The sequence below is a fragment of the Salvelinus fontinalis genome, unplaced genomic scaffold, assembly GCF_029448725.1.
Source record: "Salvelinus fontinalis isolate EN_2023a unplaced genomic scaffold, ASM2944872v1 scaffold_0050, whole genome shotgun sequence".
Lineage (NCBI taxonomy): Eukaryota > Metazoa > Chordata > Actinopteri > Salmoniformes > Salmonidae > Salvelinus > Salvelinus fontinalis.
The window spans coordinates 160,911-186,123 of record NW_026600259.1 but is presented as its reverse complement, the minus strand read 5'-3'; the positions used below and the strand labels follow the sequence as shown (position 1 = coordinate 186,123).

Here is a 25,213-nt window from a genome sequence, read left to right as displayed (position 1 = left end):
GAATACTCTGAATATCGACCCCTGGTGAATGGGGGGGGGGGGTAGAATACTCTGAATATCGACCCCTGGTGAATGGAGGGGGGGGGGTAGAATACTCTGAATATCGACCCCTGGTGAATGGAGGGGGGTAGAATACTCTAAATATCGACCCCTGGTGAATGGAGGGGGGGGGTAGAATACTCTGAATATCGACCCCTGGTGAATGGAGGGGGGTAGAATACTCTAAATATCGACCCCTGGTGAATGGAGGGGGGTAGAATACTCTAAATATCGACCCCTGGTGAATGGAGGGGGGTAGAATACTCTGAATATCGACCCCTGGTGAATGGAGGGGGGTAGAATACTCTGAATATCGACCCCTGGTGAATGGAGGGGGGTAGAATACTCTAAATATCGACCCCTGGTGAATGGAGGGGGGGGGGGTAGAATACTCTGAATATCGACCCCTGGTGAATGGAGGGGGGGGGGGTAGAATACTCTGAATATCGACCCCTGGTGAATGGAGGGGGGTTGAATACTCTGAATATCGACCCCTGGTGAATGGGGGGGGGTAGAATACTCTGAATATCGACCCCTGGTGAATGGAGGGGGGGTAGAATACTCTGAATATCGACCCCTGGTGAATGGAGGGGGGTAGAATACTCTGAATATTGACCCCTGGTGAATGGAGGGGGGGGGGGGGTAGAATACTCTGAATATCGACCCCTGGTGAATGGGGGGGGGGTAGAATACTATGAATATCGACCCCTGGTGAATGGAGGGGGGGGGGGGGGTAGAATACTCTGAATATCAACCCCTGGTGAATGGAGGGGGGGGTAGAATACTCTGAATATCAACCCCTGGTGAATGGAGGGGGGTAGAATACTCTGAATATCGACCCCTGGTGAATGGAGGGGGGGTAGAATACTCTGAATATCGACCCCTGGTGAATGGAGGGGGGTTGAATACTCTGAATATCGACCCCTGGTGAATGGAGGGGGGGTAGAATACTCTGAATATCGACCCCTGGTGAATGGGGGGGGTAGAATACTCTGAATATCGACCCCTGGTGAATGGAGGGGGGTAGAATACTCTGAATATCGACCCCTGGTGAATGGAGGGGGGTAGAATACTCTGAATATCGACCCCTGGTGAATGGGGGGGGTAGAATACTCTGAATATCGACCCCTGGTGAATGGGGGGGGGTAGAATACTCTGAATATCGACCCCTGGTGAATGGAGGGGGGGGGGGTAGAATACTCTGAATATCGACCCCTGGTGAATGGAGGGGGGGGGGGGGGTAGAATACTCTGAATATCGACCCCTGGTGAATGGGGGGGGATAGAATACTCTGAATATCGACCCCTGGTGAATGGAGGGGGGGTAGAATACTCTGAATATCGACCCCTGGTGAATGGAGGGGGGGGGTAGAATACTCTGAATATCGACCCCTGGTGAATGGAGGGGGGGGGGGTAGAATACTCTGAATATCGACCCCTGGTGAATGGAGGGGGGGGGGGGTAGAATACTCTGAATATCGACCCCTGGTGAATGGAGGGGGGTGGTAGAATACTCTGAATATCGACCCCTGGTGAATGGAGGGGGGGGGGGGGTAGAATACTCTGAATATCGACCCCTGGTGAATGGGGGGGTAGAATACTCTGAATATCGACCCCTGGTGAATGGAGGGGGGTAGAATACTCTGAATATCGACCCCTGGTGAATGGAGGGGGGGGGGGGGGTAGAATACTCTGAATATCGACCCCTGGTGAATGGAGGGGGGGGTAGAATACTCTGAATATCGACCCCTGGTGAATGGAGGGGGGGGGGGATGAATACTCTGAATATCGACCCCTGGTGAATGGAGGGGGGTAGAATACTCTGAATATCGACCCCTGATGAATGGAGGGGGGGGGGGGGGGGGGGGGGGGGGTAGAATACTCTGAATATCGACCCCTGGTGAATGGAGGGGGGGGGGGGTAGAATACTCTGAATATCGACCCCTGGTGAATGGAGGGGGGTAGAATACTCTGAATATCGACCCCTGGTGAATGGAGGGGGGTAGAATACTCTGAATATCGACCCCTGGTGAATGGAGGGGGGTAGAATACTCTGAATATCGACCCCTGGTGAATGGAGGGGGGGGGTAGAATACTCTGAATATCGACCCCTGGTGAATGGAGGGGGGGTAGAATACTCTGAATATCGACCCCTGGTGAATGGAGGGGGGGGGTAGAATACTCTGAATATCGACCCCTGGTGAATGGAGGGGGGGGGTAGAATACTCTGAATATCGACCCCTGGTGAATGGAGGGGGGGTAGAATACTCTGAATATCGACCCCTGGTGAATGGGGGGGGGGGTAGAATACTCTGAATATCGACCCCTGGTGAATGGAGGGGGGGGGTAGAATACTCTGAATATCGACCCCTGGTGAATGGAGGGGGGGTAGAATACTCTGAATATCGACCCCTGGTGAATGGAGGGGGGGTAGAATACTCTGAATATCGACCCCTGGTGAATGGGGGGGGGGTAGAATACTCTGAATATCGACCCCTGGTGAATGGAGGGGGGTAGAATACTCTGAATATTGACCCCTGGTGAATGGAGGGGGGTAGAATACTCTGAATATCGACCCCTGGTGAATGGAGGGGGGTAGAATACTCTGAATATCGACCCCTGGTGAATGGAGGGGGGTAGAATACTCTGAATATCGACCCCTGGTGAATGGAGGGGGGGGTAGAATACTCTGAATATCGACCCCTGGTGAATGGAGGGGGGGTAGAATACTCTGAATATCGACCCCTGGTGAATGGAGGGGGGGTAGAATACTCTGAATATCGACCCCTGGTGAATGGAGGGGGGGGGGGTAGAATACTCTGAATATCGACCCCTGGTGAATGGGGGGGGGGTAGAATACTCTGAATATCGACCCCTGGTGAATGGAGGGGGGGTAGAATACTCTGAATATCGACCCCTGGTGAATGGAGGGGGGGGTAGAATACTCTGAATATAGACCCCTGGTGAATGGAGGGGGGGGGGGGGGGGGGGTTGAACACTCTGAATATCGACCCCTGGTGAATGGGGGGGGGGGGGGGGTTGAATACCCTGAATATCGACGCCTGGTGAATGGGGGGGGGTAGAATACTCTGAATATCGACCCCTGGTGAATGGGGGGGGGTAGAATACTCTGAATATCGACCCCTGGTGAATGGAGGGGGGGGGGGGTAGAATACTCTGAATATCGACCCCTGGTGAATGGAGGGGGGGGGGGGGTAGAATACTCTGAATATCGACCCCTGGTGAATGGAGGGGGGTAGAATACTCTAAATATCGACCCCTGGTGAATGGAGGGGGGGTAGAATACTCTGAATATCGACCCCTGGTGAATGGAGGGGGGGGGGGTAGAATACTCTGAATATCGACCCCTGGTGAATGGAGGGGGGGAGAAATACTCTGAATATCGACCCCTGGTGAATGGGGGGGGTAGTAGAATACTCTGAATATCGACCCCTGGTGAATGGAGGGGGGGGGGTAGAATACTCTGAATATCGACCCCTGGTGAATGGAGGGGGGTAGAATACTCTGAATATCGACCCCTGGTGAATGGAGGGGGGGGGGGGGTTGAATTTTCCTCAGTGGCCGAGTTACAGTTTTGACTTGAATCAACTTGAGAATGTATGGCAAGACATGAAAATGGTCAACAATGTGACAGAGCTTAAACAAATATTTGTAAGAATAATGTGCAAATATTGTACAATCCAGGTGTGCAAAGCTCATAGAGACTTACCCAGAAAGACTCAAAGCTCATAGAGACTTACCCAGAAAGACTCCCAGCTGTAATCGCTGCCAAAAGGTGATTATAACATGTATTAAATCAGGGGTGTGAATACTTATATAAATGTGATATTTATGTATTAATTTTAAATAAATTTGCAACATTTTCTAAAAACATGTTTTCACTTTGTCATTATGGGGTATTGTGTGTAAAAAAAATCTATCAAATAAATGTTTTGAATTCAGGTTTTTAACGTTTTCTATACTCAGTGTATATCTCCCCCTTAAAACTTTCCTCTGTGATTTATATGATAGGCTACATTGATTTATCCTATAATGTAGATTCATTTTTGATATCCTACATAAAGTATTTGATGCCAAGGCAAGGTTTTAATACATTTTTGGGAAAGGAGAAATGTGTTTGTGTGAGATTCGCGGCAGATGGCTTTGATTGGTTGTTCCTTTTAGGTGGGCGGGTGTTCATGTATGAGTTCACTCCTTGTCCGTTTCCTGTCTGGACTTCCATCTCTTTAATCAGGTAGAAACCTGTAGGCAGGTAGCGTCACGATGGTCAGCGTATGTGCGAGAAATGATGACAGGTGCCAGTTTTGTGTTTTCTTTCTTATTAAATGGGGGTGAAACTGAACGAAACACAGCCAAGCTCTTTTCATGAATCCCTCTATAGGATGAATATCCTAGCGTAACATTTTCAGTAGCATATTATTTTTCAACTAGTATATGATTTTTCTCATTACTGCAGCCATTTTGAACATTGTGTTGCCACTGTGAATGACAGAAGCAGCGTTGGTGATTTTATGCACATTTTTCTGAAAAGTAAAATGAAAAACACATTGGACTTGGTGTGAAAATCTCAATCTGTATTTTGGGGGAATTCAGCCACCATCACAACTCTCACCAAAGCAACTAGAATAACTACAGAGACCAACGTGAATTACCTAAATACTCATCATAAATCATTTATGAAAAATACACAGCATACAGCAAATGAAAGACAAAGATCTTGTGAATCCTGCCAATATTTCAGATTTTTTAAGTGTTTTACAGCGAAAACACAATATAGCATTATATTAGCTTACTACAATAGCCAACCACACAACAGCATTGATTCAAGCCAACAATAGCGATAACGAATAAACCAGCAAAATATATAAATGTTTTCACTAACCTTCTCAAACTTCTTCAGATGACAGTCCTATAACATCATATTACGCAATACATATAGAGTTTGTTCGAAAATTTGCATATTTAGCGGTACAAATCGTGGTTATACAATGAGAATAGTAGCCAAGCTGCCAACAATATGTCGGGAGAAATCTTGGGAGAGGCACCTAATCTAATCAGTAACTAAATTTAAACTTGACTAAAAAATACAGGTTGGACAGCAATTGAAAGATACATTAGTTCTTAATGCAATCGCTGTGTTAGATATTTAAAATTAACGTTACTACGACATACATCGTGCGTTAAAGCGAGACCGCACCAAAATGAATGGCAGAATATGAGTTTTACATTTTTCAACAGAACAACGAATTAACATCATAAATAGTCCTTACTTTTTGATGAGCTCCCATCAGAATCTTGGGCAAGGTGTCCTTTTTCCAAAATAATCGTTGCTCGGTTGTAGATTGTCGCCTTCAACGTTGGGATTAGCAGTAAACATAAGCCATGTGGGCCAGACGTGCCCAACTCACTAGAACGCAGCACAAATAAATATCCGAAAATCGCAATATACTGATATAAACTGATATAACTCGGTTTAAAATAACAACATTATGATGTTTTTAACACCTAAATCGAATAAAATCAGAGCCGGATATATCTAAGGGCTATAACGGGAGCTTTCTAGAACGCCATCCTGAGGTCTGTCTTGCGTCATGGCGAAGAGAAGAAAGGGAGGACCCCACGTTGCCAGCCCATTTATAAGGCCTCAGATCTGCCTAGCAACTCCATTTCAATTCTCACTATTCGCTGACATCCAGGGGAAGGCGTATGCAGTGCATCTCAACCAATAGAAGACAGGCAGATTAATAAACCGACCTCAGAACAGCCTGCAGATTTCAGATTTCTCACTTCCTCATAGGAAAATTGCTCCAACTCGAGTTCTGTTTTACTCACAGATATAATTCAAACGGTTTTAGAAACTAGAGAGTGTTTTCTATCCAATAGTAATAATAATATGCATATTGTACGAGCAAGAATTGAGTACGAGGCAGTTTAATTTGGGAACGAAATTATTACAAAGTGCAAACAGCACCCCCTATTGAGAAAAGGTTAACTAAATCATTGGCCCGCACCATGAGCACAGACATTGATCTGGCATCATGGGACAGCCCCTTTCTGCTGTTACGAATATAACCCCCACCGGGAGGAATTCCCTTTAGACCAGCTTACCTTGATAACCCAGAGGGCTAAGGTTTGAGTAGATTGCTGAATTCTTAACCATACCACGTGGTTAAACTCTGAGACTATCGATACCGACAGAATAAGAGCAAATCTTTGATACTAGTCTGCAGCCTGGAATTCTATACCAATGAAATCGAAGGCCAACAACTGCCGAAACATGTACTCTATAAGGACATTTCTGAATGGGACTCTCCATTCTAACCACGAAAGACAGGCGTATGAACTTCCAACAGAAAGACAGACAATTCCAACGGAGATCACGATGACACACGGAGCGTAAATATATATATTGATTGCAATTATTCCCGAATGAGTGAGCGTTCATGTGCAAAGGATTAGCATTTCAGTTGTTATAATTATCAACTTTGTAGTGTCTTATCTTTCGCGCCCTTCTCAGTCCCTTTGTCTAACAAGCCGCCATGCCGGTTTAGCCCACTAGGGCACATCCCCTATCATTTCCTTGTAACCATCTCTACTGTTTGTGTGTGCATTTCTGTGATTATTTAGTTAGTTAATAAATAAATAAATGATTGTAAGACAATTGATGTATGGATGATTCATAGTGAAGACTGCAGATAACCAACAATTTACGACGTTTGGAATGAGACTAACGTGAGGTAAAGAATAATTAATTAATTAGAAGACTAAATTATCAGATTAAAATATCTGAAAAGTTGTATTAGGAAAATTATAACTTTGTAATCTGAATATTTTCCTTGGTGCCCCGACTTCCTAGTTAATTACATTTACATGATTAGAATAATCACGTAATAATAATTACAGAGAATTGATTTGATAAAATAACAGTCTTCAGTTTAATGATGCCAAAGACACGACATCTCCAAACTATTCCCTTTCAATTGCTACCATGGTTAGACATATGCTTTTCATATTTCTTCTGTAAGAAACAGTTTAATTTAGGCCTTATCTCTTATAGGCCAACTCCTACGAGGGAAATGTTTAACCATTTGATAATAGTGTCATGCTTTAAAACAGCCTGTTTTAAGACACACGGTAAACTCCTATGTTCAGTTACAGTATATTGGAAATAACCACAGGTCACTGCAGAAACTTAATTTTCGATTTCGAACAGAGAAGTCAATAGCCCATTTAATGTCCAATAAAAGCCTGTTGAACGTTGGCACATTTCAAATCTACCAGTCTGTGTGCAAGGTAGAGGGACTTGATATGGTTCACTGGTTATTACACTGAGCAAAATGGTGTAAATTCAACTCATATCAGACATATTTGACAGCTATAACAACCGGCCTGTTTTTATAATGGAGGCAGGGACCCGTTTTATAATGGAGGCAGGGACCAGTTTTATAATGGAGGCAGGGACCAGTTTTATAATGGAGGCAGGGACCAGTTTTATAATGGAGGCAGGGACCAGTTTTATAATGGAGGCAGGGACCAGTTTTATAATGGAGGCAGGGACCAGTTTTATAATGGAGGCAGGGACCAGTTTTATAATGGAGGCAGGGACCCGTTTTATAATGGAGGCAGGGACCCGTTTTATAATGGAGGCAGGGACCCGTTTTATAATGGAGGCAGGGACCAGTTTTATAATGGAGGCAGGGACCCGTTTTATAATGGAGGCAGGGACCAGTTTTATAATGGAGGCAGGGACCAGTTTTATAATGGAGGCAGGGACCAGTTTTATAATGGAGGCAGGGACCAGTTTTATAATGGAGGCAGGAACCAGTTTTATAATGGAGGCAGGGACCAGTTTTATAATGGAGGCAGGGACCAGTTTTATAATGGAGGCAGGGACCAGTTTTATAATGGAGGCAGGGACCAGTTTTATAATGGAGGCAGGGACCAGTTTTATAATGGAGGCAGGGACCCGTTTTATAATGGAGGCAGGGACCCGTTGAAACAAAACCATAGATGGTTGACTTGATATAAACAGTGTTTTGTAGACAAACAGTATTTCATTTTTTTTCAACCCAATTATACTTTTATAAAGATCTAGGCCATATATGTATAAAGGTCATGACATTAAATATGACATTATCCAAAGCTAGTTAAAAACTACCAATCAATAAAGAGAGTGTATGGTCCTTTATGAAGCAACATCCAGGATATCTCGCCACACATGGGTAAATAAATACTGGCTGGAATGTAGGTGATATAAACATACAAGAGGGGCCAGGCAGTTTGACCTGTTACTCAGGCAGTTTGACCTGTTACTCAGGCAGTTTGACCTGTTACTCAGGCAGTTTGACCTGTTACTCAGGCAGTTTGACCTGTTACTCAGGCAGTTTGACCTGTTACTCAGGCAGCTTGACCTGTTACTCAGGCAGTTTGACCTGTTACTCAGGCAGCTTGACCTGTTACTCAGGCAGTTTGACCTGTTACTCAGGCAGTTTGACCTGTTACTCAGGCAGTTTGACCTGTTACTCAGGCAGTTTGACCTGTTACTCAGGCAGTTTGACCTGTTACTCAGGCAGCTTGACCTGTTACTCAGGCAGTTTGACCTGTTACTCAGGCAGCTTGACCTGTTACTCAGGCAGTTTGACCTGTTACTCAGGCAGTTTGACCTGTTACTCAGGCAGTTTGACCTGTTACTCAGGCAGTGTGACCTGTTACTCAGGCAGTTTGACCTGTTACTCAGGCAGCTTGACCTGTTACTCAGGCAGCTTGACCTGTTACTCAGGCAGCTTGACCTGTTACTCAGGCAGTTTGACCTGTTACTCAGGCAGCTTGACCTGTTACTCAGGCAGCTTGACCTGTTACTCAGGCAGCTTGGCCTGTTACTCAGGCAGTTTGGCCTGTTACTCAGGCAGTTTGACCTGTTACTCAGGCAGCTTGACCTGTTACTCAGGCAGTTTGGCCTGTTACTCAGGCAGTTTGGCCTGTTACTCAGGCAGTTTGACCTGTTACTCAGGCAGTTTGACCCGTTACTCGGGCAGCTTGGCTGTTACTCGGGCAGTTTGACCTGTTACTCGGGCAGTTTGACCTGTTACTCAGGCAGTTTGACCTGTTACTCAGGCAGTTTGACCTGTTACTCAGGCAGCTTGACCTGTTACTCAGGCAGCTTGACCTGTTACTCAGGCAGTGTGACCTGTTACTCAGGCAGTGTGACCTGTTACTCAGGCAGTTTGACCTGTTACTCAGGCAGTTTGACCTGTTACTCAGGCAGTTTGACCTGTTACTCAGGCAGTTTGACCTGTTACTCAGGCAGTTTGACCTGTTACTCAGGCAGTTTGACCTGTTACTCAGGCAGTTTGACCTGTTACTCAGGCAGCGTGACCTGTTACTCAGGCAGTGTGACCTGTTACTCAGGCAGTTTGACCTGTTACTCGGGCAGTTTGACCTGTTACTCGGGCAGTTTGACCTGTTACTCGGGCAGTTTGACCTGTTACTCAGGCAGTTTGGCCTGTTACTCAGGCAGTTTGACCTGTTACTCAGGCAGCTTGACCTGTTACTCAGGCAGCTTGACCTGTTACTCAGGCAGCTTGACCTGTTACTCAGGCAGTTTGGCCTGTTACTCAGGCAGTTTGACCTGTTACTCAGGCAGCTTGACCTGTTACTCAGGCAGTTTGACCTGTTACTCAGGCAGTTTGACCTGTTACTCAGGCAGCTTGGCTGTTACTCGGGCAGTTTGACCTGTTACTCGGGCAGTTTGACCTGTTACTCGGGCAGTTTGACCTGTTACTCGGGCAGTTTGACCTTTTACTCAGGCAGTTTGACCTGTTACTCAGACAGCGTGACCTGTTACTCAAGCAGTTTGACCTGTTACTCAGGCAGTTTGACCTGTTACTCAGGCAGCTTGACCTGTTACTCAGGCAGCTTGGCCTGTTACTCAGGCAGTTTGACCTGTTACTCAGGCAGTTTGACCTGTTACTCAGGCAGTTTGACCTGTTACTCAGGCAGTTTGACCTTTTACTCAGGCAGTTTGACCTGTTACTCAGACAGCGTGACCTGTTACTCAAGCAGTTTGACCTGTTACTCAGGCAGTTTGACCTGTTACTCAGGCAGCTTGACCTGTTACTCAGGCAGCTTGGCCTGTTACTCAGGCAGTTTGACCTGTTACTCAGGCAGTTTGACCTGTTACTCAGGCAGTTTGACCTGTTACTCAGGCAGTTTGACCTGTTACTCAGGCAGCTTGGCCTGTTACTCAGGCAGCTTGGCCTGTTACTCAGGCAGTTTGGCCTGTTACTCAGGCAGCTTGACCTGTTACTCAGGCAGTTTGACCTGTTACTCAGGCAGCTTGACCTGTTACTCAGGCAGTTTGACCTATTACTCAGGCAGTTTGACCTGTTACTCAGGCAGTTTGACCTGTTACTCAGGCAGTTTGGCCTGTTACTCAGGCAGCTTGACCTGTTACTCGGGCAGTTTGACCTGTTACTCAGGCAGTTTGACCTGTTACTCGGGCAGTTTGACCTGTTACTCGGGCTGTTTGACCTGTTACTCGGGCTGTTTGACCTGTTACTCGGGCAGTTTGACCTTTTACTCAGGCAGTTTGACCTTTTACTCAGGCAGTTTGACCTGTTACTCAGACAGCGTGACCTGTTACTCAGGCAGTTTGACCTGTTACTAAGGCAGTTTGACCTGTTACTCAGGCAGCTTGACCTGTTACTCAGGCAGCTTGGCCTGCTACTCAGGCAGTTTGACCTGTTACTCAGGCAGTTTGACCTGTTACTCAGGCAGCTTGACCTGTTACTCAGGCAGCTTGACCTGTTACTCAGGAAGTGTGACCTGTTACTCAGGCAGCTTGGCCTGTTACTCAGGCAGCTTGACCTGTTACTCAGGCAGCTTGACCTGTTACTCAGGCAGTTTGACCTGTTACTCAGGCAGTTTGACCTGTTACTCAGGCAGTGTGACCTGTTACTCAGGCAGTTTGACCTGTTACTCAGGCAGTTTGACCTGTTACTCAGGCAGTTTGACCTGTTACTCAGGCAGCTTGGCCTGTTACTCAGGCAGCTTGACCTGTTACTCAGGCAGCTTGACCTGTTACTCAGGCAGTTTCCAAGAGAAAAGGTATTACGTGCTCAAATGTGGGTCTGATTTTAAAACAGAGAGGGGGGTTGGAGGAAAATAAACCCTTTCCCAGAGCCGTTTTTCATCAGAGGGACAGGAAGAGGTCCATTTGACAGTGCTTGAGGAAGCACTTCGGAGGGAGAAATTAGAAGGGGGAGGGGGGACATGTCAGCATAATAATGTTGTTGACTCTTTTCTAAACACAGGAAGAGGTCCATTTGACAGTGCTTGATTCACAGCTTTTATTTCAGTCAGCTACAGTGGTTTATTTAAATATCTTGAAAAGGAACGCGCTGTAACCACGTCCATATACCTGCCTGGTCTAAAACACAGGTCGAAAAGTTCCGGGAGGCAGAGAGGGAGAGAGAGGAGAGAGGTAGAGAGAGAGTGAGGTAGAGAGAGAGTGAGGTAGAGTGAGGTAGAGAGAGGTAGAGAGAGGGAGAGAGGTAGAGAGAGAGTGAGGTAGAGAGCGAGAGAGAGAGAGAGGGGTAGAGGTAGAGAGAGGTAGAGAGAGGGAGAGTGATTATTTACTGTTTACAAAGAGAACTTGTTTACAACAAGTGGGTGTCTGGTGGTTCAAGCCCTCACCCTGTCCCAAATTACACCATATTCCCTAAACAGTGCCCTACTTTTGACCAGGGCCCATAGGGATATAAAGCCAATAGGGTTTGACCAGGGCCCATAGGGATATAAAGCCAATAGGGTTGGACCAGGACCCATAGGGATATAAAGCCAATAGGGTTTGACCAGGACCCATAGGGATATAAAGCCAATAGGGTTGGACCAGGGCCCATAGGGATATAAAGCCAATAGGGTTTGACCAGGGCCCATAGGGATATAAAGCCAATAGGGTTGGACCAGGGCCTTTAGGGATATAAAGCCAATAGGGTTTGACCAGGGCCCATAGGGATATAAAGCCAATAGGGTTGGACCAGGGCCCATAGGGATATAAAGCCAATAGGGTTGGACCAGGGCCCATAGGGATATAAAGCCACTAGGGTTGGACCAGGGCCTATAGGGATATAAAGCCAATAGGGTTTGACCAGGGCCCATAGGGATATAAAGCCAATAGGGTTGGACCAGGGCCCATAGGGATATAAAGCCAATAGGGGTTCATGGGCGAAGGAGGCGACAAGACAACCCAATGGTAAAGACATCAACACATCTGTTCCTATACACACTGAGTGTATAAATAACACCTTCCTAATATTCCTAATACTACTATACCCTGTTCAAAGACACTACAATCTTTAGTCTTGCCCGTTCACAACCTCTGAATGACACACACAATCCATGTCTCAATTGTCTCAAGGCTTAAAAATCCTTCTTTAACCAGGTCTCCTCCCCTTCATCTACACTGACTGAAGTGGATTTAACAAGTGACATCAATAAGGGATTAAAGCGTTCACCTGGATTCCCCTGGTCAGTCCATGTCATGGAAAGAGCAGGTGTTCTTAATGTTTTGTACACTCAACAGCAAACACTCTCCCCTTGCAATTCTAAGCTGTTGGAGAACCCTGGTGGACATGTGAAGAAGCTGTTGGAGAACCCTGGGGACATGTGAAGAAGCTGTTGGAGAACCCTGGGGACATGTGAAGAAGCTGTTGGAGAACCCTGGGGACATGTGAAGAATCTGTTGGAGAACCCTGTGGACGTGTGAAGAAGCTGTTGGAGAACCCTGGGGACGTGTGAAGAAGCTGTTGGAGAACCCTGGGGACATGTGAAGAAGCTGTTGGAGAACCCTGGGGACATGTGAAGAAGCTGTTGGAGAACCCTGGGGACGTGTAAAGAAGCTGTTGGAGAACCCTGGGGACATGTGAAGAAGCTGTTGGAGAACCCTGGGGACGTGTAAAGAAGCTGTTGGAGAACCCTGGGGACATGTGAAGAAGCTGTTGGAGAAACCTGGGGACATGTGAAGAAGCTGTTGGAGAACCCTGGGGAGGCTTTGAATTATAAACGACATGAGCAATATCTAATGGGCATTATAGACTGGGTGGTTCGAGCCCTGAATGCTGATTTGGCTGACAGCCATGGTATATCAGACTGTATACCACGGGTATGACAAAACACTTATTTTTTACTAATTACGTTGGTAACGGGTTATAATAGCAATAAGGTGTGTGATACATGGCCAATATACCACTGCTAAGGGTCTTAAATATCTAATGGGCAATATCTAATGCATATTGTTGTTATGTTCTAGATAGCATAGCCAGGGCGGTGAGGGTAGGGGTTGGTACACTAGCTGGGTGGTGAACTGGAGAGAAGATCAAAAGGACCAGCTCCAGAGGAGATGGGAGGAGAGGGAGGGAGGAAGGAGAGGGAGGAGAGGGAGGAAGGAAAGGGAGGAGAGGGAGGAAGGAGAGGGAGGAGAGGGAGTGAAGGGTTGGTACACTAACTGGGTGGTGAACTAGAGAGAAGGTCAAAAGGACAAGCTCCAGAGGAGATGGGAGGAGAGGGAGGGAGGAAGGAGAGGGAGGAGAGGGAGGAAGGAGAGGGAGGAGAGGGAGGAAGGAGAGGGAGGAGAGGGAGGGAGGAGAGGGAGGAAGGAGAGGGAGGAGAGGGAGGAAGGAGAGGGAGGAGAGGGAGTGAAGGGTTGGTACACTAACTGGGTGGTGAACTGGAGAGAAGGTCAAAAGGCTGGGAGGACCAGCTCCAGAGGAGATGGGAGGAGAGGGAGGGAGGAGAGGGAGGGAGGAGAGGGAGGGAGGAGAGGGAGGGAGGAAGGAAGGAGAGGGAGGGAGGGAGGGAGGAGAGGGAGGAGAGGGAGTGAAGGGTTGGTACACTAACTGGGTGGTGAACTGGAGAGAAGGTCAAAAGGCTGGGAGGACCAGCTCCAGAGGAGATGGGAGGAGAGGGAGGGAGGAGAGGGAGGGAGGAGAGGGAGGAGAGGGAGGGAGGAGAGGGAGTGAGGAAGGAGAGGGAGGAAGGAGATGGAGGGAGGAGAGGGAGGGAGGAGAGGGAGGAGAGGGAGTGAAGGGTTGGTACACTAACTGGGTGGTGAACTGGAGAGAAGGTCAAAAGGCTGGGAGGACCAGCTCCAGAGGAGATGGGAGGAGAGGGAGGGAGGAGAGGGAGGAGAAGGAGTGAGGAGAGGGAGGAGAGGGAGTGAGGAGAGGGAGGGAGGAGAGGGAGGAGAGGGAGGGAGGAGAGGGAGGAGAGGGAGTGAAGGGTTGGTACACTAACTGGGTGGTGAACTGGAGAGAAGGTCAAAAGGCTGGGAGGACCAGCTCCAGAGGAGATGGAGGGAGGAGAGCGAGGGAGGGAGGGAGGGAGGAGAGGGAGGGAGGAGAGGGAGGAGAGGGAGTGGGGAAGGAGAGGGAGGAAGGAGATGGAGGGAGGAGAGGGAGGGAGGAGAGGGAGGAGAGGGAGTGAAGGGTTGGTACACTAACTGGGTGGTGAACTGGAGAGAAGGTCAAAAGGCTGGGAGGACCAGCTCCAGAGGAGATGGAGAGGGAGGAGAGGGAGGGAGGGAGGGAGGGAGGGAGGGAGGGAGGGAGGAGAGGGAGGAGAGGGAGGAGAGGGAGTGAAGGGTTGGTACACTAACTGGGTGGTGAACTGGAGAGAAGGTCAAAAGGCTGGGAGGACCAGCTCCAGAGGAGATGGAGGGAGGAGAGGGAGGAGAGGGAGGGAGGAGAGGGAGGGAGGAGAGGGAGGGAGGGAGGAGAGGGAGGAGAGGGAGTGAAGGGTTGGTACACTAACTGGGTGGTGAACTGGAGAGAAGGTCAAAAGGACAAGCTCCAGAGGAGATGGGAGGAAGGAGATGGAGGGAGGAAAGGGAGGGAGGAGAGGGAGGGAGGGAGGAGAGGGAGGGAGGAGAGGGAGGAAGGAGATGGAGGGAGGAGAGAGGAAGTGAAAGGGTTGGGGTTCCACTGAACCTGGCAGAATGTATATTCTGTTCCCTCCAGATCCTAACTCCTAATGGAATGGTAGAGGTATGTTTTTGGGGGGAAAAGCTCATTTAGTGTTGTAATAATGTACTCTACTCACAGTCATTTTCCCACTGCGGTTGGCCTCCTCTCGCTCCGCCAGTGCTTTCAGGAAGTTATCCTTCAGCTCTTTTCCCACACTTGCCAGTGTCCTGGAAAATAAAACATGGAAATAGTTTTGAAATGTTTCTTTAAATGTAGAAAGAACAAAACTGTTTTGTAGGTTGTTTAATAAAGGGACTTTATTGAAGCTTTGTACAATCTCTGCATAGCAATAATTAGCCAATAATCTCTGCATTTCAATAATTAGCCAATAATCTCTGCATTAAAGGGACCATCTGCAGGTGCTACATCCATTTTGTGGAGTTATAAATTAATATGTAGCTGTAGATTCTTGAAGAATATAACTTATAAAAATACCTCATGACTTTAGTTCAGCTGTAGTACCCAATCAGAACCCAGAATATCAGCTTGTTTTACTCCAATGTTTGTCAACAAGGTTTAATGTAAACAAACCCGACATGGTTAAAACTATCATTTTAATATCATGGAGAGTCATGTCCTTGCATCCATAGCTCTGTGTCACAATTCCGATGGTGAAAATGAAGGAGTCAGGTGCAGAGAGCAGGGTAATAATGTGCAAGTGGAAATGTATTATTTCACCCAGAAATAATCTCCGAAGCGGCTACGCCACACAACAACGGGCGCGTCAAAATTACTGTCCAACATAAATCAGGACCGAATCCACTATAATAAAAACACTAATAAAAACATCACCAACACAAACAGAATAACAAACCGAGACAAAAGTGGGCGGGCCAACTGGGTTTAAATACCACCCTAAACACACAACAGGTGAAACCAATTAGACCAAACTCAAAAGAAAACAGAAAAGGGGATCGGTGGCAGCTAGTAGACCGGAGACGACGACCGCCGAGCGCCGCCCGAACGGGAAGAGTCACCATCCTCGGCGGGATTCGTAACACGCTGTCTGTCAATTTGAGAGCAGTTGCATTTCTCCAGGCCCAATCCCTCAGCTTTTTACCGACAGGCGCAGGTTGGTGCCTGTGTTATTGTTTCACCTGCTAATTGCCTCTTTAAGCTCAAATGGGTACCACTTGGACATGTTTTCAAGCAGAATCTATGAGATAGGTCTAACCCTTTTCCAAGGGACTCTTTGCAGTTAGTTGGTACTAACCAGGTTTCTCCCCAGCGAGAAAAGACATTTAGACAGCAAAAGGTTTTCACATGACATTTGTTTTAACCGTAATATCAGTGTCTTCAGAAAGCATATTCTCTCCTTGTTGTTTTCCACATTTTGTTGTGTTACAGCCTGAAATGTAGATTTGGAGTCACATAATACCGCATAATGTCAAAGTGAAATTTTGTTTGCTGAACATTTTTTAAATGTAAAACATTTTTTAGGCTGAAATGTCTTGAGTCAATTCGACCCCTTTGTGATGGCAAGAACACATATATTCAGGAGTAACAATGTGCTTAACGAGTCACATAATCATTTGCGTTGAACTCTGTGTTCAATAATAGTGTTTAAGATGATTTTTGAATGACTACCTGATCTCTGTACCCCACACATACAATAATCTGTAAGGTCCCTCAGTCGAGCAGGGAATTTCAAACACAGATTCAACCACAAAGACCAGGGAGGTTTTCCAATGCCTCACAACGAAGGGCATCGATTGGTAGAAAAAAGGCAGACGCTGAATATCCCCTTTTTAAATGTTTTATGTATTTAACCTTGATTTAACTAGTCAAGTCAGTTAAGAATAAATTATTATTTACAATGACGGCCTACCAAAAGGGCTCCTGCGGAGACGGGGGCTGAGATTAAAAATACAATACAAATCTAGGACAAAACACACATCACAAGAGAGACACGACAACACAACATAAAGACAACAACATAGCAAGGCAGCAACACATGACAACACAACATGGTAGCAACACAACATGACAACAACATGGTAGCAACACAACATGGTAGCAGCACAACATGGTACCAATACAACATGGTAGCAGCACAGCATGGTAGCAGCACAACATGGTACCAATACAACATGGTAGCAACACAACATGGTACCAATACAACATGGTAGCAACACAACATGGTAGCAACACAACATGGTACCAATACAACATGGTAGCAACACAACATGGTAGAAACACAACATGGTAGCAATACAACATCGTAGCAACACAACATGGTAGCAACACAACATGGTAGCAACACAACATGGTAGCAACACAACATGGTACCAATACAACATGGTAGCAACACAACATGGTAGCAACACAACATGGTAGCAACACAACATGGTAGCAGCACAGCATGGTAGCAGCACAACATGGTACCAATACAACATGGTAGCAACACAACATGGTACCAATACAACATGGTAGCAACACAACATGGTAGCAACACAACATGGTACCAATACAACATGGTAGCAACACAACATGGTAGCAACACAACATGGTAGCAACACAACATGGTGACAATACAACATGGTAGCAACACAACATGGTAGCAGCACAACATGGTAGTAACACAACATGGTAGCAATACAACATGGTGGCAATACAACATGGTAGCAATACAACATGACAACAACATTGTAGCAAAACAACATGGTAGCAGCACACCATGGTAGCAACACAACATGGTGGCAATACAACATGACAACAACATGGTAGCAACACAACATGACAACAACATGGTAGCAGCACACCATGGTAGCAACACACCATGGTAGCAACACACCATGGTAGCAACACAACATGGTAGCAACACACCATGGTAGCAACACAACATGGTAGCAACACAACATGGTAGCAACACACCATGGTAGCAACACACCATGGTAGCAGCACAACATGGTAGCAGCACAAAACATGGTACAAACATTATTGTTCACAGACAACAGCACAAAGGGCAAGAAGGTAGAGACAACAATACGTCACACAAAGCAGCCACAACTGTCAGTAAGTGTGTCCATGATTGAGTCTGAATGAAGAGATGGAGATAAAACTGTCCAGTTTGAGTGTTTGTTGCAGCTCGTTCCAGTCGCTAGCTGCAGTGAACTGAAAAGAGGAGCGACCCAGGGATGTGTGTGCTTTGGGGATCTGTAACAGAATGTGACTGGCAGAACGGGTGTTGTATGTGGAGGATGAGGGCTGCAGTAGATATCTCAGATAGGGGGGAGTGAGGCCTAAGAGGGTTTTATAAATAAGCATCAACAGGTAGGTTTTGCGACAGGTATTGTGAGGTTCTGAGTTATGCACCACAACCCAATACTATATGTGATTGTGATTGAATACTCAATGTGATTGAATATTAGCAACTGTTGGCCTGGGCGCCTGGGTGTCTGTGTGTGTGTGCTGGAAGTAACAGGTAGCCCCAGATAAGTGTGCTGGGAAGCTGTGGTTAGCCTTGAGCGAGAACAGTGGGCTTTGTATACAGGTGCAAATAGCTCAGACAATGTTGCAGAGCTGTCTGATCTCAGCCTCTGGGGTGAGGGAGCGTAATCTACACAGCAACAGCGCCGGGACACCAAAGAGCGCAAAGAGGCTGGGACTAGCCTGAGCGCCGGCGATAGGCTGGGTGAGTCTAAACCCGTATATACGAAAATTGCATTTGCCATTTATTACTTAGTTAATAAAAAATAAATACAATTAGTGACTCATTGTCATACTTGTCCTCATACCAGATTGAATTGACGCAACCCTAACAGTATATAGAGATGACCAGTTTACAGAGGAGTATAGAGTGCAGTGTAAAGAACATTGGTGGCAAATCTGATGGCCGAATGGTAAAGAACATTTAGCTGCTCGAGAGCACCCTTACCTGCCGATCTATAAATTACGTCTCTGTAATCTGGCATGGGTAGGATGGTCATCTGAATCAGGGTTAGTTTGGCAGCTGGGGTGAAAGAGGACCGATTACGATAGAGGAAACCAAGTCTAGATGTAACCTTAGCCTGCAGCTTTGATATGTGCTGAGAGAAGGACAGTGTACCACCTAGCCATACTCCCAAAAGAGCAAGAGGGTAAGTAATAATATGGGGATGAGGTAGTTGGGTGTGCTATTTACAGATGGGCTGTGTACAGGTACAGTGATCGGTAAGCTGCTCTGACAGCTGATGCTTAAAGTTAGAGAGGGAGATATAAGACTCCAGCTTCAGAGATGTTTGCAATTCGTTCCAGTCATTGGCAGCAGAGAACTGGAAGGAAAGGCGGCCAAAGGAAGTGTTGGCTTTGGGCATGACCAGTGCAAAATACCTGCTGGAGTGCGTGCTACGGGTGGGTGTTGCTAACGCGGGGCTTTAACTAGCAAAGACTTATAGATGACCTGGAGCCAGTGGGTTTGGCGACGGATATGTAGTGTAGTGAGGAGCAGCCAACGAGAGCATACAGGTCGCAGTGGTGGGTATGTTTGGCAGCATGAGTGAAGGAGGCTTTGTTTGCGAAATAGGAAGCAGATTCTAGATTTAATTTTGGATTGGAGATGCTTAATGTGAGACTGGAAGGAGAGTTTACAGTCTAACCAGACACCTAGGTATTTGTAGTTGTCCACATCTTCTAGCTGAGAACCGTCCAGAGTGGTGATGCTAGTCGGGCGGGAGGGTGCGGGCAGCAATCGGTTGAAGAGCATGCATTTAGTTTTAATTGCATTTAAAAGCAGTTGGAGGCCACGGAAGGAGTGTTGTATGGTGTTGAAGCTCATTTGGAAGTTTGTTAGCACAGTGTCCAAAGGGGGGGAGGGAGAGAGGGAGGTTAAGGGTAGAGAAATCTTGTTGGACACTAAAAAAGCTTTGTTGTAGAGCATTTAACACAAAATCCGGGGAGGGGCCAGCTGAGTATAACAGTATCATCTGCATATAAATGAATGAGAGCTTCCTACTGCCTGAGCTATGTTGTTGATGTAAATTGAGAAGAGCGTGGGGCCTAGGATCGAGCCTTGTGGTACTCCCTTGGTGACAGGCAGTGGCTGAGACAGCAGATGTTCTGACTTCATTCACTGCACTCTTTGAGAGAGGTAGTTAGCAAACCAGACCAAAGACCCCTCAGAGACACCAATACTCCTTAGCCGGCCCACAAGACTGGAACAGTCTACCGTATCAAATGCTTTGGCCAAGTCAATAAAAATAGCAGCACAACATTTCTTAGAATCAAGGGCAATGGTGACATCATTGAGGACCTTTAAGATTGTAGTGACACATCCATAACCTGAGCAGAAACCAGACTGAATACCAGAGAGAATATTATAGACATCTAGAAAGCCAGTCAGTTGATTATTGACAAGTTTTTCCAACACTTTTGAGGGCAAATTCCTTTAAATAAAGGACGCACCGTGGCTGCCTTTCAAACAATGGGAACCTCCCCAGAGAGGAGAGACAGGTTAAACAGGTCAGAGATAGGCATGGCGATTATAGGGGCAGTAACCTTAAAGAAGAAAGGGTCTAAACCATCTGGCCCAGATGGGTTTTTGGGGTCAAGTTTAAGGAGCTCGTTTAGCACCTCTGACTCAGTAGGGAGGAGAAAAAGAGAGAGGCGCATTGGGGCTAGTCGCATTAGAAGGGGTGGGAGATGAGGAAATGTTGGACGGGTAAGGAGGCATGGCCGAGTCAAATAGGAATCCTGACTTAATGAAGTGGTGATTAAAGAGCTCAGCCATGTCCTTCTTGTCAGTAACAACCACATCATCAACATTAAGGGACACGGGCAGCTGTATTCTCCAGGTCTTTAACCGGAGAATACACCGAGAGAGAGAAATGCTCCTTAAAGAAACTAACTTTGACCTTTCGGATCCCCAGAGTGCACTTATTTCTCATTCGCCAAAATGTAATTCTTGAGGTGGAGTAACTCTGCCAGATCACGGTTGAACCAGGGGCTAAACCTGTTTTTAATTCTCATTTTCTTTATGGGGGCGTGTTTGTTAACAATACCACTGAACCAATCAAAAAAGAAGGTCCAAGCGTCTTCGACAGAGGGGATCGAGCTGATTCTATACCAATTTACAGAGGGGATCAAGCTGATTCTATACCAATTTACAGAGGGGATCGAGCTGATTCTATACCATGTTACAGAGGGGATCGAGCTGATTCTATACCAATTTACAGAGGGGATCGAGCTGATTCTATACCAATTTACAGAGGGGATCGAGCTGATTCTATACCATGTTACAGAGGGGATCGAGCTGATTCTATACCAATTTACAGAGGGGATCGAGCTGATTCTATACCATGTTACAGAGGGGATCGAGCTGATTCTATACCAATTTACAGAGGGGATCGAGCTGATTCTATACCAATTTACAGAGGGGATCGAGCTGATTCTATACCATGTTACAGAGGGGATCGAGCTGATTCTATACCAATTTACAGAGGGGATCGAGCTGATTCTATACCAATTTACAGAGGGGATCGAGCTGATTCTATACCAATTTACAGAGGGGATCGAGCTGATTCTATACCAATTTACAGAGGGGATCGAGCTGATTCTATACCAATTTACAGAGGGGATCGAGCTGATTCTATACCAATTTACAGAGGGGATCGAGCTGATTCTATACCAATTTACAGAGGGGATCAAGCTGATTCTATACCAATTTACAGAGGGGATCAAGCTGATTCTATACCAATTTACAGAGGGGATCAAGCTGATTCTATACCAATTTACAGAGGGGATCAAGCTGATTCTATACCAATTTACAGAGGGGATCAAGCTGATTCTATACCATGTTACAGAGGGGATCAAGCTGATTCTATACCAATTTACAGAGGGGATCAAGCTGATTCTATACCAATTTACAGAGGGGATCAAGCTGATTCTATACCAATTTACAGAGGGGATCAAGCTGATTCTATACCAATTTACAGAGGGGATCAAGCTGATTCTATACCAATTTACAGAGGGGATCAAGCTGATTCTATACCAATTTACAGAGGGGATCAAGCTGATTCTATACCAATTTACAGAGGGGATCAAGCTGATTCTATACCAATTTACAGAGGGGATCAAGCTGATTCTATACCAATTTACAGAGGGGATCAAGCTGATTCTATACCATGTTACAGAGGGGATCAAGCTGATTCTATACCATGTTACAGAGGGGATCAAGCTGATTCTATACCATGTTACAGAGGGGATCAAGCTGATTCTATACCAATTTACAGAGGGGATCAAGCTGATTCTATACCAATTTACAGAGGGGATCAAGCTGATTCTATACCAATTTACAGAGGGGATCAAGCTGATTCTATACCAATTTACAGAGGGGATCAAGCTGATTCTATACCAATTTACAGAGGGGATCAAGCTGATTCTATACCAATTTACAGAGGGGATCAAGCTGATTCTATACCAATTTACAGAGGGGATCAAGCTGATTCTATACCAATTTACAGAGGGGATCAAGCTGATTCTATACCAATTTACAGAGGGGATCAAGCTGATTCTATACCAATTTACAGAGGGGATCAAGCTGATTCTATACCAATTTACAGAGGGGATCAAGCTGATTCTATACCAATTTACAGAGGGGATCAAGCTGATTCTATACCAATTTACAGAGGGGATCAAGCTGATTCTATAGCAATTTACAGAGGGGATCAAGCTGATTCTATACCAATTTACAGAGGTCAGTTCATGAAAGAAGGATTGCTCATTAAAGTGTTTTAGCAAGCGTCTATGACAAATCAGGACAGGTCGTTTCACTGAGCAGCCATTACGAACGCAGGCTGTAAAACAGTGATCACTAAGGTCATTACAGAAAACACCATACTGATAACTATCAGGATTATTTGTGAGGATAACATCAAGGAGAGTAGCCTTTTCTGGGTGTTTGGAGTCATACCTTGTGGGATTGGTAATAATCTGAGAAAGATTTAGGGAGTCTCATTGCTTTAGGACTTGGTCAGGTGGTTTAAGCATGTCCCAGTTTAGGTCATCTAGCAGGACAAATTCAGTCTTAGTGTAAGAGGCCCGGTGAGAGATTAGGGCAGAGTACAGGCCGGTGCTGATGGAGGACGATAACACCAAGTAACAGTCAACAAAGAGTTATTTGAAAGTTTAATGTTTAAAACCAGCAAATTAAATTGTTTGGGGACAGACTTGGTGGAGACAACCGAGCACTGAAGGTGATCCTTGGTAAAGATTGCCACTCCACCACCTTTGGAAGATCTGTCTTGCCAAAAAAGATTACAACCAGAAAGGTTAACATCAGTATTCAAAACACTCTTTCTTACCCACGTCTCAGTAATGACCAACACATCTGGATTGGAGCTGTGAACCCACACTTTCAATTGATACATTTTAGGTAATAAACTTCTAGTGTTGACGTGCAAAAAAAACAGGCTTTTACGAGGGAAGAAATCAGTGAAGCAGATATCAGAGCTCAAATCAGAATTGGGGCTAGCAACAGTAGATGGGTGTACAAGGGTCAGGGTGTACAAGGGTGTTGGCCAGGGTGTACAAGCACATTTCCTGATATCATCAGCAGTAAAACAATCCCAACATGGCAGAGGACAGGGAGAGCTCTGCAGTGATGATTTATGACATTTGAATGTGGTGCACTAGATGGCAACAAGATCATATTGTACAGCAATTTCAACAGGTAACAAAAATAAAGTCATACACCTGACTCAGTTGCCGGAGAGGAAGGAAACTACTCAGGGATTTCACCATGAGGCCAATGGTGACTTTAAAACAGTTACAGAGTTTAATGGTTCACCCATGACTGCGTGGCCACACACTCCTCCAACTCAATCATCAAGTTTGCAGACGACACAACAGTAGTGGGCTTGATTACCAACAATGACGAGACAGCCTACAGGGAGGGGGTCAGGGCCCTGGCCGAGTGGTGCCAGGAAAATAACCTCTCACTCAACGTCAACAAAACGAAGTAGCTGATCGTGGACTTCAGGAAACAGCAGAGAGAGCACGCCCCCTATCCACAGCGACAGGACCGCAGTGGAGAAGGTGGAAAGCTTCAAATTCCTTGGTGTACACACTTTTACAGATGCACAATTGAGAGCATCCTGTCGGGCTGTATCACCGCCTGGTACAGCAACTGCACTGCCCGCACTCCAGATGGTGGTACCGTCTGCCCAACGCATCACCGGGGGCCTGCCCTCCAAGACACCAACAGCACCGATGTCACAGGAAGGTCAAAAAGATCATCAAGGACAACAACCACCCGAGCCACGGCCTGTTCACCCCGCTATCATCCAGAAGGCGAGTTCAGTACAGGTGCATCAAAGCTGGGACCGACAGACTGACATCTCAAGGCCATCAGACTGACTGTTAAATAGCCATCACTAGCCGGCTACCACTCGGCTACTCAACCCTGCACCTTAGAGGCTGCTGCCCTATGTACACAGACATGGGATCACTGGTCACTTTAAAATGGAAAACTAGTCACCTAAATAAGGTTTACATACTGCTTTACTAATCTCATATGTATATACTGTATTCTATTCTACTGTATTTTAGTCTATGGCGCTCCGACATTGCTCATCCTAATTTATATATTTCTTAATTTCATTATTTTACCTTTAGATTTGTGTATTGTTGTGAATTGCTAGCGACTACTGCACTGTTGGAGCTAGGAACACAAGCATTTCACTACACCCGCAATAACATCTGCTAAATATGTGTATGTAACCATACATTTGATTTGATATGAGAAAACTGAGGATGGATCAACAACATGGTAGTTACTCCACAATACTATCCTAAATGACAGAGTGAAAAGAAGGAAGTCTGTACAGAATACAAATATTCCAAAACATACATCCTGTTTGCAACAAGACACTTAAGTAATACTGCCAAAAATGTGGCAAAGGAATTACATTTTTGTCCTGAATACAAAGCGTTATGTTTGGGGCAACTCTTCATATTTTCAAGCATTGTGGTAGCTGCATCATGTTATGAGTATGCTTGTCATCGACAAGACATAGAGAGATTTTTTGGGATAAAAATAAATGGAATAGAGCCAGAGGATGAGAGGACAGGCAAAATCCTAGAGGAAAACGAGGTACAGACACTGGGAGACAAATTCACTTTTCAGCAGGACAAAAACCTAAAACACAAGGCCAAATC

At 46.0% G+C, this 25,213-nt stretch overlaps 1 protein-coding gene across 2 annotated transcripts in view; it reads right to left on the bottom strand.

Annotated features, from left to right (window-relative positions):
• Window positions 1-25,213, bottom strand: part of cfap299 (cilia and flagella associated protein 299) — a 338,696-nt gene that overhangs the window by 206,146 nt on the left and 107,337 nt on the right. For both annotated transcript variants that reach the window (XM_055911115.1, XM_055911116.1), the window contains exon 3: window positions 15,156-15,246. In XM_055911115.1, coding sequence (XP_055767090.1) covers window positions 15,156-15,246 — 91 coding nt within the window. The remainder of the gene's footprint in view (window positions 1-15,155; window positions 15,247-25,213) is intronic.